Here is a 13,482-nt window from a genome sequence, read left to right on the forward strand (position 1 = left end):
TAGAAATGCAAAGAAAAATGTCAATTTAGCCTACAAAATAACATCACGTTAGAAAGTTGATTAAGAAAAAATAAGAAAGGTAATGATTATACTGTACATAGTAATGAATCTGCCCTTAAAACTGCTAGAAGCGCCCCCTCAAGAAAAAGAACGGCAAGTGAGGTCACTTTTCTTAAGCGGATGCTGAGAGAACATGCGACTCCAGGAAGAACTGCAATTCCCATAATGCAACGCAATCCCACGCCGACACGTCGAAAGGGAAGCTGTCATTTTTTTTAAGAGAATTTGAAAGCGGGCGAAAGGCGCAGGCTGGCAGGGTTGTTATCGTCCGGGGGATCGCTTATTCTGGTGTAAAGGATAATATAAATCCGCCTGTCCTATCTCTGTATCCTAAGATATTGACTTGTTAAACATGGCGTCCTTTGTGACAGAGGTGCTCGCCAGTTCGGGGAAGCTGGAGAAAGAAGATTTGTGCAGTAAAATTAACAAACTATCCCAGAAAGTGGAGGAGATAAAGGTAATTAAGGCAAGAGAACAGTGCGCCGGGAAGATCGGTTTCATATTTGGTAGGTGGAGTAGACGGAGTGTCCAAAGAAGACGTTAGGGGTAAGATCGGAACAGTCCCGAGAATCGTAAAAGGTATTTGAAGGACTTGGGATGTTTCTCTGGTCTCCTCTGGAAATGACGTGTCATCTGGGAGTTCTGCAGCTATTATTCCCCCCCATCCACTAACATTGTGTGTTGTCACTTGTTTACATTTTCGGTTAGCATGCTCTGCTCCGCAAGATTAAGCTCTCGCGTTGTCCTATTCGGAGTACAGTATTGTTGAACTCGTTGTTCGTGTTGTTTTGTTATTAACATATTGCTTTAGTAGTAGCTGTAGATTAACGTGCAGTTCTTAAGACTTTCTGTCTGCAAAACTTACTCATGGGAACTCTTAATGTGTAATGTAGTTGTATTATGGATGCTCTTCGATTATAATCAGGTCTTGCATGTACAATGTAGACATGATACCACTGTAGGGATTGTGAGAGAGAAGCTGCGAGGACCTTTTTCTCTGCCCAGTTTCGTTTGGATCTGCAAAGAATATCTTGAATCCCAGTATAAACTGGTATATGTCTCACATAAAAGTAATTTACCTACTCAAGGTACAGTATGAAAGTTTTCGTATGTGTTAAGTAATTACCTGCATAGCAAATGCAACACACTGGCTCTGTAGCACCTTACTGTAGTTTTCATGTCTGGGTTTTATTGAGTTCCTCCGTGTGTCACATAAACCCTGCCTAGCAAATATGAAACGTTTGCTCTGCAACACCTTAGTTTTTTCCTATCTCAGTTTTGCAATGTTCCTGCGTTGTTACCAAAACATGCCAGGGCCTGAGCTGAAAACCAGGCAAGGATGAATGTGCTTGTGCCCTTGTAAGAACTTGCACGAGCTGGTTCGTTGGGTGTTTGTTTCGCTCGGTCTAGGATGTTTATCTTTTTTTTCCCCCCGTCCTTTTCTCCCAAGAGCGAAGTGTGCGACATGATCAGTAAGAAGTACGACGAGTTCCTGCCCAGCATGCAGAGTGCGGAAGATCTCATGAGGCAGGTGGATGCTGTCTCCAGGGACATGGACAACCTGAAGTCCTGCATCGAAAATGAGGTGCTTGTATAAGATGTATTTCAGTCAGAATCTGGACGTCAGGCTGGGGGTGCTCTGAGGAAGCGGATTCCAAATGGTTTCAACGTATTCTGAAAAGGGAAAAGCAGGAGAGCTTTTTTTTTCCTCTTGGGTGGTTTCGAGAACTTTCATGTAGGACACGCTTCACAGCCAGGTCTCTCTCTCTCTCTCTCCTTCCCTCATTTCGGGTCCCTCCTTGTTTTTCCAGACCCAGAAGAGTCTCAGAGACGCCATCGACGATTTCACGGATCAGAAGCTGCGGATGGAGAAGAACGCAGCGGGCATCCGCGTTCTCAGGCAGCTGCAGCAGGTAGAGAGATCTGCCATCGCTTAACGGTTCTAAAACAGTGGTTGCAAGGTGTGAAAACGTACCAGCTCTAGGAATTAGAATGGAAGATTATGAAGAGAGGTTATAGGGCTTCAGAGGCACTGTGGGATGCACGGCAATGGTATAACCTGCTATCTGCAGTGCTAAGTGAACTGAGAGCATAAGACTTCTCTTTAGTGGGATCGTGTGCCATTGCAGGCTAACTCCCATGCTGGGCTGACTGCAGTAATTAGGGGAAATCTCGTTGATTTTTCTCAGATATCTCAGGTTTTCCCCTCAATTTTGTAGAAACAAACAAAAATGAGTACTTTTAATATGCCTCCCAGATCATTACCAGTAGAAATGCTAAATTTTCTGTCTGATTTTGTTTTGTTTAGTTTGATACTGCAATAGAGGATTATCACCGAGCACTGCTGGAGAAGAAGTACACTGAAGCAGCCAAGCAGCTTGAAAAGGTAGAAATCCACACACTGGAAAAGAAATTAACCATTAAAAATATGGGACATTGAAAAACAACCCATATCAACCCCGTGTTGTTCTGAATTTGATAGATAGCTGTCAAAGAAATACCACTAATCCACTAGCCAAATATTTTTTTAACATACGTGTTCTAATGAAAATGAATAGTTAATAATCAGTTACTTTTATTTCTACAGCAGCTCCTTGTAACAAATAAAACACTTACAGCAAAGAAATAGATCCAAACTGGAGTGTGTACTCGAATGCTACTCAGGTTTTGGGTGAAATCTTAATTTGACTGAAATAAGACTGTGCCGATCTCTGATGCTGCTGTACTAACCCCACTGTGTTCAGGCGCAGAGCAATGTGCAGGTTTTGAAAGCAAAGAAGGGCTGTGAGCTGCAGATCCTGAAGGCCTTGAGCACTGAGCTCACCATCCAGAAGCAGAACCTCATCTACCACCTTGGACAGGAGTGGCAGAAACTTGCAGTGTGGAAATTGCCTTCTGCCAAAGGTGACATTGAAGATATACTGGTGGGACATATGCTTGTGCACAACTTGCCTTTTCCTTTTCCTTTGTGGATGAACATACAGGGCTATTTTCTCCAGTTACACCACTTCCCATTCAGTTTTATGACACACTAGTGTAGTAACTGTAATATACAGGTTTGTCTTAATCCACTGTTTGTTTTTAGAATACCTTTCAGAACAAAAGACACAATTATCCTATATGTAAAGCGGTGGTCTATATTTAATGTTAAGGCTGAAGTTATATTCTTGCCAAACTGGGGGGAAAAAAGGCAATTGTAATGCAATATTGGTCATCTAAACCTGCATTCTTGAGTGTGTTTTTGGAATATCAGTGCTGAAACTTCTCACTGTCACGGATGAAAAGCTCTTTAAAAAGAAAGCCAAGTTTTTTTGTACCTTTATGAATGTGTGAAAATTATGAATACTTTGGACCTGTACAGCAAGAGGTAGCATGCATGTTATATATGACTAATTAAAATGATCACCTTTGCTTTGTCAGAACTAACCAGTGTGGAGGCCTTCATGGAGACAGAGCTGCGCTTGTGCTGTGTTGGACTGAAGGAAGACTGCAGCACAGAGTCCCAGCTGGCCAATGTGCTGCAGGCTCTTGCCATACTGGGGGAGCTAAACAACAAAGTCAAATTCTTCAGTAAGGCAGACGTCTTGTGCTACAATTATTGTCCTGTGCATTCATTTCCCTATAGAAACCAGGCATGCCTGATTACAGGTGTGATTACGACTCCAATTAAGTGTGAAGGTTTTTTGCTCCACTCTTAAGGTGACCACGGTTTCTATTATTGTCTTTTTAATTTAAAATGTTTTTTTTTTTCCTTTTCTCTCTCACGGCTAACCCAGAAATAAAAAAGAAAAGCAACAACAGAATGCCATGCCGTTGTTTTTCAAATGAAAGACACTCTTACACGTTTTCTCCACCTCTCCACAGCATCTAAAGTTTATTTCTTCTGTCTTGTTTTCCCAGGCCAGGTGCTCCTGAAGTACGTGCTGAAGCCTCTCATCACGTATCCTGCTCTGAATGTTGGGATGACGGGGCAGCCCGGGCAGGGCACTGACCTGACCTTTTACTGCATGGAGACCACAGCGGAGCACCTGTCCCCCTCGGAGGCGTACATCAAAGTGCAGGCGGTCCTGAAGGAGCTGTACACACACCTGCTCAGTAGGTCCTCGCACGCTGGATGGTCTCAGTTCCTCGTTCTCCCCCCTCCGCCACGTCTCGGCCTGTTTCCACTGCTGTCGTTTCTCTTTTCCTCTCGGGTCGGCCCTTCTCTTTAAATTGAATCCCTGAGAAATAGCATTCAAATAGGAGGACAAAAAGGAGAACACAATCTGGGAGATGCAGATATAGAACATAACGGGATCATGAGGAATTCTAAAGCCACAACTTTACCGCTTCCTATGTTGCGGAACACTTTCCTTAAAATAATTTAAGGCGTTCCCTTTGCCACCCTGAATTTCCCCCTTTGTTCAAACTTGTTTCTTCTAACAATTTGTAAGGTCTTTCTAATGTGTTTTACAGATGTCACTGTCGGCGATAAGAAGCTTTCTGTTATGCTTGGCGACCTAATTTGGGAAGAGATGTCTGACTGCATTATTCGAGAATGTTTATTATACTCCATACCAGCAAACAGCAGCCAGCTAGAACAGTATGAAGAGGTATGGAGCTGCTGCTTTGTGTTAAATACTAAACATATGAATTTGAATTTATATTTATAGATATATACACAGGTGAATCCAATCAGAATGCGCCTCAAAACTCTTGTCCGCTGTCCTGCAGTATGATTCGGCTTGACAAATGCAGCATTTCACTGGCCAAAGCAAATCGATTGGTAGCAATTGAAACGATTAATTTAATAATCATGGTTTTATGATAAATCAAATATGCATTGTATTTGTTCGTGGCATAATTGTCTTGCATATTTTAATTTAATTTTATAGACAAACAAACCAAACTCTATGTGTCATTGCTGCTTTTATTGATAATATTAACACTGTATTTAACAGTGATTTAAAAATAGTCAATATAGTGTACATATTATTTATTGTATTTTATTATTAGTTTATTATAATTTTGTGATTATAATTGTATTATTATTAATTAATACAATGATTCTTACAATAATTATTGTATTAATTATTAACCCCAAGGGAATGGTTTGTTAAAAGTGTAACTGGATTGCAGAGGAAGAGAAACCGAATAGACTGAAGTCTTTTTCTATTTCAAAGTGCTTTGAAATAAAAGATTAGAATAAAACAGCGCTGAACAAAAACATGTACAAAATTAATGAGAAACAAGCAATAATATAGCATATTGTAAATCAGAAACATTTTGATTTATTGTTGTGGCATTGTTGTGGCAAAAATATGGTTTCCTTGATATAATACTTTTGAATACAATGTTTTTAAAGCCACTATGTACAATACATTGTTAACAATCAAAATATAAAATAAAATTGCTATTAATACACAATTACTGATAATTCTATGTACTGTATGTAATTTAAAAAAAACAGTAATTCTGTTAGTGTTAAGCTGTATTGTGACACAGCGTATCTTTGAGCTGTAGGTAATCAAATGAAGTTGTCGCTAATACAGTGTGCATACTGTATGGTATGATTAGTGCAGGAAAGCAGTAATGGTGTTATATTATTAAATCAGATTTGACTGACATACAGCAGCTGTGGTACTTTAAGGATTCACTACGCAGTTGTATAGAAAAGGGCAAGTCCTGCATCAGTACCGCCTATTGACATTTTTATTAATCTGTCATGCTGTGGCATTTGTTGAGGTATGCCACTTGAAAATTTTAAATGGTTGTATCTGTAAACATTTTCTGTCAAAATAAGGTTGATTTCCATCCATCGGTAGAGGAAAACTGATTAAAAAGCATTAACTTTTTCTCACAGGAGTCATTCCTTTAGAGTCTGAAAGCTCATTTTTATGGAGTCTTTTGTTTTTAGGTCATCAAACAGACTGAAGAGTTCGAAAAGGCACTGAAGGAGATGCATTTTCTCAAGGGTGATTCCACAGACCTGTTAAAGTATGCTAGGAATGTCAATGTCCACTTTGCCAGTAAAAAATGCCAAGATGTGATCGTCACAGCCAGAAACCTGATGACATCAGAGATACACAACACCGTGAAGGTTAGCTTGTTCTTGGAGGGAAAGCTGGGGTATTTATTTGTAAAATGCTCTGAAGTTTGTAATGGCCAGCATAATTCTGAGAAATATACTGGACTATGGAGCCTAAATGATGTGTGCTTGTCTTGTTCCTTTTCACTTCAGTGTGGATTGAACCTCTCCTTGTTCCTTTGCAGTTCACACACTGACGCAGTTCACTCGATCTAACCCTTTCCCCCCAACTCAAGTTCTATCCTCTGCTGTTTTCTGAGGCAGATCTTCCCAGAAACCAAAGTTTCCATCCCCAAGCTGCCCAACCTCAGCTCAGGGGACAAGACGGGACAGGACAAGGCGGTGAAGATGCTTCACAATGAGACCATCAACCTGGAGAACGAGAATCAGTTGAGCCACCGCACCCTGTCTCTGCCGGTGTGCCGCATCAGTGAGTCGGTACAGAAGCTGATAGAACTGGCTTATCACACCCTCTCCGAAGCCTCCAGCAGCACCAAGCAGTGGTGAGGCCTCAACAGAAATGCATGCACTGGTTTCTGCATGTGCTGTTAAGCAGTGCTCTGTTATGCCTGCTGTAATACCCTCCTAGTTTACCATTCAGATTTCAACTTCGTCCAGTACCATTGAAATGGGATGATGTTATTTTGATGTGTATGGTTTCCTTGTGCTGAAATTCCTTTGGGTTTCTAAGAAATTAAAGCCAGATCATGCAAGATCTTTACATTTAAATGGTACATTTTAAATGAAACAAAATAGGACAGCCTTCAACCATTATGATGCCTTTAAGGAAAACAGTTTGTGCACTTTTTTTCTTTTACAGCGCAATCCAGCTTTTCTACACAGTCAGAAATATTTTCCAGTTGTTTTATGATGTCGTGCCAACCTACCACAAGTAAGTTTTTACATGCCACTTAGAATGCATGTCAGATACTGTCACAACATGAAATGTAATATGGACATTGCAGTATGAAGGCACACAGGAAAATGTGTTTTCCTCAAGTGAAGTAAACTTTTACATTAAAATCAATTCTAAACTAATGAACAAAACTGTGCATGTCATTCAAGAGTTTACTGTGTTCCGAATCCTTCCATTTCTTTCCAGATTTTATTGGAAATACATTTTGATGTCGCTAGGTGTGATCTAGTTGTCCTTCTGCGAAAGTAGTTGTGTACTCCTGAAATTAATTTTGCACAAGCAACTGAATTTGGATGTTTTTTATTCTTTAGAGAAAATCTTCAAAAACTCCCTCAGCTGGCTGCCATTCACCACAATAACTGCATGTTCATCGCTCACCATCTCCTGACGCTGGGACACCAGTTCAGATACCACCTACCTCAGCCTCTTTGTGATGGGGCTGCCACCTTCATCGACCTGGTGCCAGGCTTCAGGAGACTGGGTATTCGAAACATGGGCAACGATGAAGGGTCAACCTACAGGGGAAAACATTTGCACACAAATACAATCACTTGAGGCGAAACAGTTTATGGTGGAATGACAGAATTACACCACAATCACAGTAACAAATCCTTTGTTTCTTTTGCACACATCTATATTTGGAAAATATATGTGACTTAACACAAACTTGTGATATTTGATTGATATTTTTTACTGGTTGGTTTCTTCACCGCATTATTTCTTAGCACTGCATTTAAGGTCAGTATACAGGTCAGACATCCAGTATCTTTAAAAATCATGAGACGATACCTAGTGAGCAGCATAACACCACCTTGTGAATTCAAAGATATTCGTGCTGAGAATAATATACAGTATACCCACACGCTTACTATTCTGTTGGTGGCAAAAGCCTCTGTCCTACCACTTAATCCTTTTTCATTTATCTTTCCCAGGCACAGAGTGTTTCCTGGCTCAGATGCGCGCTCAGAAAGTGGAGATGTTAGAGAGGTTGTCTACTGCGAGGAATTTCTCCAACCTGGATGATGAGGAGAATTACTCGGCTGCCAGCAAAGCTGTTAGACAGGTGAGAGACAAAGGGGAAAACACTAAAGAGACCGAAAAGCTTTATGGTGGAACCAAAAAACGGCAGAAGCTGCAAACAGAATTGATACATTGGCTCAATGAGCTTTGAACAACAGTTACACCTTCAAACATTGTTAGTTTTGTTACAGTGGTTTGTTATAAAATTAATTCAAAACTTGTTTAGAAGAAGAAATTAATTTCTTCTTTACTGTAACTAACTTCCCAGTGTTAGTAAGTGAGGTGTTAGTTATTAGGACTGTTTGGTTTGAATATTTCCATATTAGTATTAATATAGTTAGTTTTTGTTATGTTGTTTGTAACATCTTGAAGAAGGCTTTGTAGTAATAGCCAGATAGCAATGTTGAATATTGATGTAGATTGTCTGCGTAACTCCCTGGTTAAATAAATGCCTTTTTAAATGAAATGTTCAATAACGGTTGTAAATATTCTTTACGAGGCCAGAAATGAGTAAAAAATGGGGAAATATTTTTTCCTACCATGGAGCCGGACATGGAAGATGGATTCATCACTCAGCTGGAGGCAAAAACAGCTGTAATTTCCCCAATGGCAATTTGTCACCTTATTTAAAACTACCAGCCAAAACGTCTTTTTTGCACTAAGATGCAGATGCACAAACGTGATTCGTCCAACACTGAAAGTGTGCGATGTCATCCCCTTCCATTAAAATGCATATCACTTCATTTTAAAACATGCCTCTGTCTTCCGTCTATTCATCTTCCAGATCATAGATAAAAGTTTATGAAATAAATTTATATAAAAAGGTTTTTCTGCCTAGTATCTCAGGTTTCATATTATCACCATCTATAGAGCTTAAACATAAATTACAAGGTCTTGTAAATTTAAAATGGACTGGAAGTCTGTCTTTAAACATTGAAGGAAGTTTGTGTGGAGCATCAAGTAAATACAACTTGCAGCTCTTCCACCAGACCATTAAACTTATAGCCTTTGTTTACGGCTGCTGTCAAATGGAATAGAACCAGTGTTCCATTTCAATTTAGTTCCAAAATAATCTCCTCCTTTTTAATTTGTCAGTGACACTCTTTTAGTGCAAAGTGTTTATATCCAAGTACTGCAAAACTAAGTCAATAAAGTTAACCGTCCCTCAACCTGCACTCTTGCTTATTATTTTAAGCCTAATTTTATTTTTTGTTTTAACTGCAGGTTATCCATCAGCTGAAGAGACTGGGTAAAGTCTGGCAAGATGTCCTTCCTGTAAATTTATATTGCAAAGCTATGGGAACATTGCTTAACACTGCCATCTCGGAAATCATCACAAAAATCACCATGCTGGAGGTATTGACAGTTTTACATGGATTTACATATTGATGCTGTATTTCTCTTTCACTGTGATTACAGTTACTGTTCCCATTTATAGACAAGTTTCGGTTATATTCAGAAAAGGTCTGAAACCCTACATTGCTTTGCTTTCATGAGGTACCTTATGTTCCACTAATGGACTTTCCTTCTTCCCTTTTCCCAGGACATCTCGACGGAAGATGGTGACCATTTGTACACACTCTGCAGGACAGTCATTGAAGAAGGACCCCTGGTGTTCACTCCACTGCCTGAAGAGAACAAGAACAAGAAATACCAGGAGGAGGTGCCGGTTTATGTTCACAAATGGATGACTTTCAAGGAGCTCATGATAGTCTTGCAGGCTAATCTGCAAGAGATTGTGGACAGGTACACCATTCTTTTTTGGTTTTGAATACTGTGTTTTAATATATTTTTAACAAGAATCCAGACTCCTCAAAGGTGGCACAGGGGCAAGGCAGTTAGCTTTTGTGTACGGAGTGTGATTCCTTACGGTGCGAGTCTTCTGTGTTGGTTTTCTTTGTGTGTTTCGGTTTGCCTTGGTTCATTAGTGTGTTGTCTGTGCACCCTGCAGTGGAGCAGTGTTTCAGCCAGGATACAACATCTTGAGAACACATCGTCTGGAAATACATGACAAAAAATACAACATTAATCACTCTTTGTCACACACAAGCAAAGCCTGAAGCAACCCCAGGTTTTGTTTTTGCAGTTAATTTGATGGACGGAAGTTCAATGAAGTAAACCTCACCTTCAGCAAAACTTGTTTTTTATGGATTACAGCCTTGCTCCTGTGCCACTAGTATTTTTTCTCAGGGGTCTCTTTGAATAGAAGAAATTATGGAACACTGTGGCAGTGCCAGAGGGAAGAAGTGAAAGGATGAATTCTTAGCTGTACTAATGGCTCTGTCCTCACCTGCACCTTAGAAATCTGGACCTTTTCCAAACACAGTCCTAATAGAGTGCCATTGACTTGCTACTATAAAATAATATCTGCCAAGTCCCTGTCCATCTTCAGTTCCAGGGACAAATTAAACCCTGACCTTTTGTAGGCTTACTTGCAGAGAATTCATGTGTAAAGCTCTTTTGGATGTAAGTTAATTTACCAAGACAATGAGCTGTTGATACAAGACCTTGAAAATATTTCCAAAATCCTTCTTTAAATGTACTGTAGGAAGTGCTATATGGTCTTTGAATATTCTGTAATATTCGGGGGGGGGGAACCCCAGACACATTTTTCCGGCTGGGGAAAGGACTCCATGTACCTCAAAGCCTAAATCGTCATTTAAGAAGGACTCCATACATTGAGAATTGGGCCTCAGAAGCACAGCTGATGGTGACTGCAGATGTGACCCTGAAGGCTGATTGTGCTGTGTGTCTTCTCTCTAGATGGGCTGATGGGAAGGGGCCGTTGGCCATGGAATTCTCCCCCAACGAGGTGAAGAGCCTGATCCGAGCACTTTTCCAGAACACAGACAGGCGAGCAGCAGCTCTTGCCAGGATCAAGTAGACAGCCGACTGTCTGCAACACTGTGATGAATGTAAATAGTTATTGCCTCAAAAGAAAGGAAAACATCCTCCATTATATACTTTTGTTCTAGTGATGGGCTTATTTTTCTTATGCAATTGTACCGAACTCAATAAAGGCTTTGGATTTAGTCTTCTAAAAGTTATACTGTTTCTGACTCAGATCATAGTCTAGTATCGGATCTTATGCATTTTGTTCATCCATCTGTCTTCTACCTATCTTTCATCTGTTTTCTAACCACTTCCAATTCCATATCGCAGGGGAGCTGGAGCCTATTCCAGCAAGCAGTGGGTGTAAGGCAGGGTACACCCTGGATGGGACACCAGTTCATCACAGGGCAGAAACACAGCTAAGCACTCAGGGCCTATTTTCACAGCAGCCAATCAACCTACCGTTTTTTGTACTGTGGGAGGAAACCCACAAGAACACAGGGAGAACCACATTTTTTTCCATCTTATATTTAATTCCAAAGATTTTTGACTCTTGTAATTTTGATTCCCCAGATTATGAATGTTCTTGATGAGAAACGATTATAGACATTGTGTATTTTTCACAATTTCATTTTGTCATATGTTGCATGCAGAGAATGTGTGTTTTATTAACATAAAGCTTCTGTAATTTCACTATGTTGATGTCAGAATGGTTTAATGCAATACAAGAGGAAGTACATTATGAATTTCTTGACCTGAACGAGAAGAAAGTAAGATAAAGTAAGGCATTGTCTGTATTTGACTCCAATATTATACATCAAAAACCTCATGCTGAATCAAAGCTAGCTTTGTGCAATATCAATTTTTAAGTCAAGCAAAATTTTTGAATGATTTCCTAGCTTATAGAAAAGGTACATTAGTGAATGAAAAATAGAAGCAGATAAATAGTTCTAGTCATTTTTATTAAGTTTCAGTAGAGCAGTATATTTTCCCCTCAAGTTTAAAACTTCTGATTCTTTTGACAAAATACCTAAGAAAGGTAAAGAGCTGATAAAGACTCAACTTGTTCTCAGCTGACTGCCTTTGGTTGTGTCGTGATATGATAGTGTAGTTTTTTGTTAACCTTTTTTCCTAGCAAAAATACAGTGTTCAGGTACAATAGTTGAATTCCAGACCTTCAGATGGAGCTCTGTCACTGCTGTAAGGCACTAACAATCTAAACGGTTTATGTCTTGGTGAAGGTTTTAAGCATGTGTTCTCAGAGAAATGCTTTTTTCTGTGACTCATGCTGTGCAAAAATCGTCAGCATTACTGCCTTGACTTTAATAAAAGACAAGTTTCAAAGTCAAAGAGATTTAAATCTTGTGATATAACAATCTAGACATAGTCAAAGGAAACCACTGAAGGCTTTCAATAACCTTTGTATGCCAACAACACTCATTTGTAACAGCATTCAATGTTCTTCCAAGTCTACCTTAATTTAAAAATGACTTGATCTGCCATCTTGTGTCCCAGAATCTTTATACTTGCTTGTCTCAGTTTATTTTCCTTGCTCTACACTGTGCACAAAACAATTAGAATAGGGTCAATTATATTAGAATATAAAGCAAATATTCACAGTAACATATTTTAAAACACTAATTAAAGAAGAACCCATTGGGTCATTTCAGACTAAATGAGAAATATACTCTTTTCATATATAAAGGCTAGATTCTGATATTATTTTACTTTTTTTTTTGCTTTTTGCTCTGAATAGCACTTAGTGCCTACATAAGGCAATAAACAGAGCTGTGTTATATTTACTAGTTGTGTGAATGCTGTGAAGATGTTTAGCACTATTGTAATCTAGAGCAGCATTTCAAACGAATTATATGGCTGCTGATAGAAGGTAGGCAGCACAATTTAAGAGATTTAAATGTCACACAAGATTACTGGTGTTCAGCCCAAAAATATCAAGTGTCCCACCTGGAAGCTGAGGTCAGTGTTTGGAATAATGAGATAACAGACTACATGCCCTATAGTATTAAATAACAAAGTGGGGTTTGAAGCTGGGAAATGACTAAAATGTCAAGATCAGATTGTATATACTATCAGAGAGAGCTGAGTAACTATCCTGTCTTCTGGACTTCAGCCTCACATACTTTAAAGTCTCCCGCTACACTTGTTTCAGGCCAATAACTTTGTTAATTAAAAGCCCCAAAAATCCATTAATTATCTAATAAGACAAGCTGTTTTTAAGTCTACATCTTGATTCGGGCATGGTTGAATGCTGTTTCTCTAAATCATAATACCATCAATCAAGTTAAAAAAAGTAGTTTTTATTGTTTAAGGGGGAGTATGCAACAGTACACTAGTAAAAACCAAAAGCCTAATGTATAATACAGGTCTGCCCCTGTACTATAACCTATATTGCTGGATGCAATGCAATTGTGATTTGCCAGCTAGATGGGAGAATCCTGGATTACCCTGTCAGTGGGTGCCTTTCAGCATTCAAGTTTTCAGGCTATAGCCCTTCTACACCGGCATTCCTTACAAAAACAGAATCCCCAGCTGTGCAAGTGCTCTGTCTCTAATGAACCTTGATAGA

General features: G+C 39.4%; 1 protein-coding gene across 1 annotated transcript; it reads left to right on the top strand.

Annotated features, from left to right (window-relative positions):
- The first annotated feature begins 261 nt into the window (after nt 1–261).
- On the top strand, nt 262–11,110 carry zw10 (zw10 kinetochore protein). Its single transcript, XM_088619297.1, has 16 exons — nt 262–517; nt 1,511–1,645; nt 1,872–1,973; nt 2,369–2,446; nt 2,805–2,964; nt 3,481–3,630; nt 3,961–4,155; nt 4,516–4,652; nt 5,957–6,139; nt 6,392–6,630; nt 6,948–7,019; nt 7,355–7,524; nt 7,976–8,106; nt 9,288–9,419; nt 9,607–9,809; nt 10,827–11,110. The coding sequence occupies exons 1-16, from the start codon at nt 413–415 to the stop codon at nt 10,945–10,947; spliced, it is 2,313 nt and encodes a 770-aa protein (XP_088475423.1). The 5' UTR covers nt 262–412; the 3' UTR covers nt 10,948–11,110.
- Nucleotides 11,111–13,482: the final 2,372 nt, after the last annotated feature.

Source organism: Lepisosteus platostomus, chromosome 25 (genome assembly GCF_059453375.1).
Source record: "Lepisosteus platostomus isolate fLepPlt1 chromosome 25, fLepPlt1.hap1, whole genome shotgun sequence".
Lineage (NCBI taxonomy): Eukaryota > Metazoa > Chordata > Actinopteri > Semionotiformes > Lepisosteidae > Lepisosteus > Lepisosteus platostomus.

Bases quoted from the DNA above. Each gene is read 5' to 3' on its own strand.
- zw10 (XM_088619297.1), top strand. From the start codon at position 413: ATGGCGTCCTTTGTGACAGAGGTGCTCGCCAGTTCGGGGAAGCTGGAG. The intron at 4,156-4,515 runs GTAGGTCCTCGC...TGTGTTTTACAG, and splicing joins GCTGTACACACACCTGCTCA to ATGTCACTGTCGGCGATAAG. The intron at 6,140-6,391 runs GTTAGCTTGTTC...TTTCTGAGGCAG, and splicing joins AGATACACAACACCGTGAAG to ATCTTCCCAGAAACCAAAGT.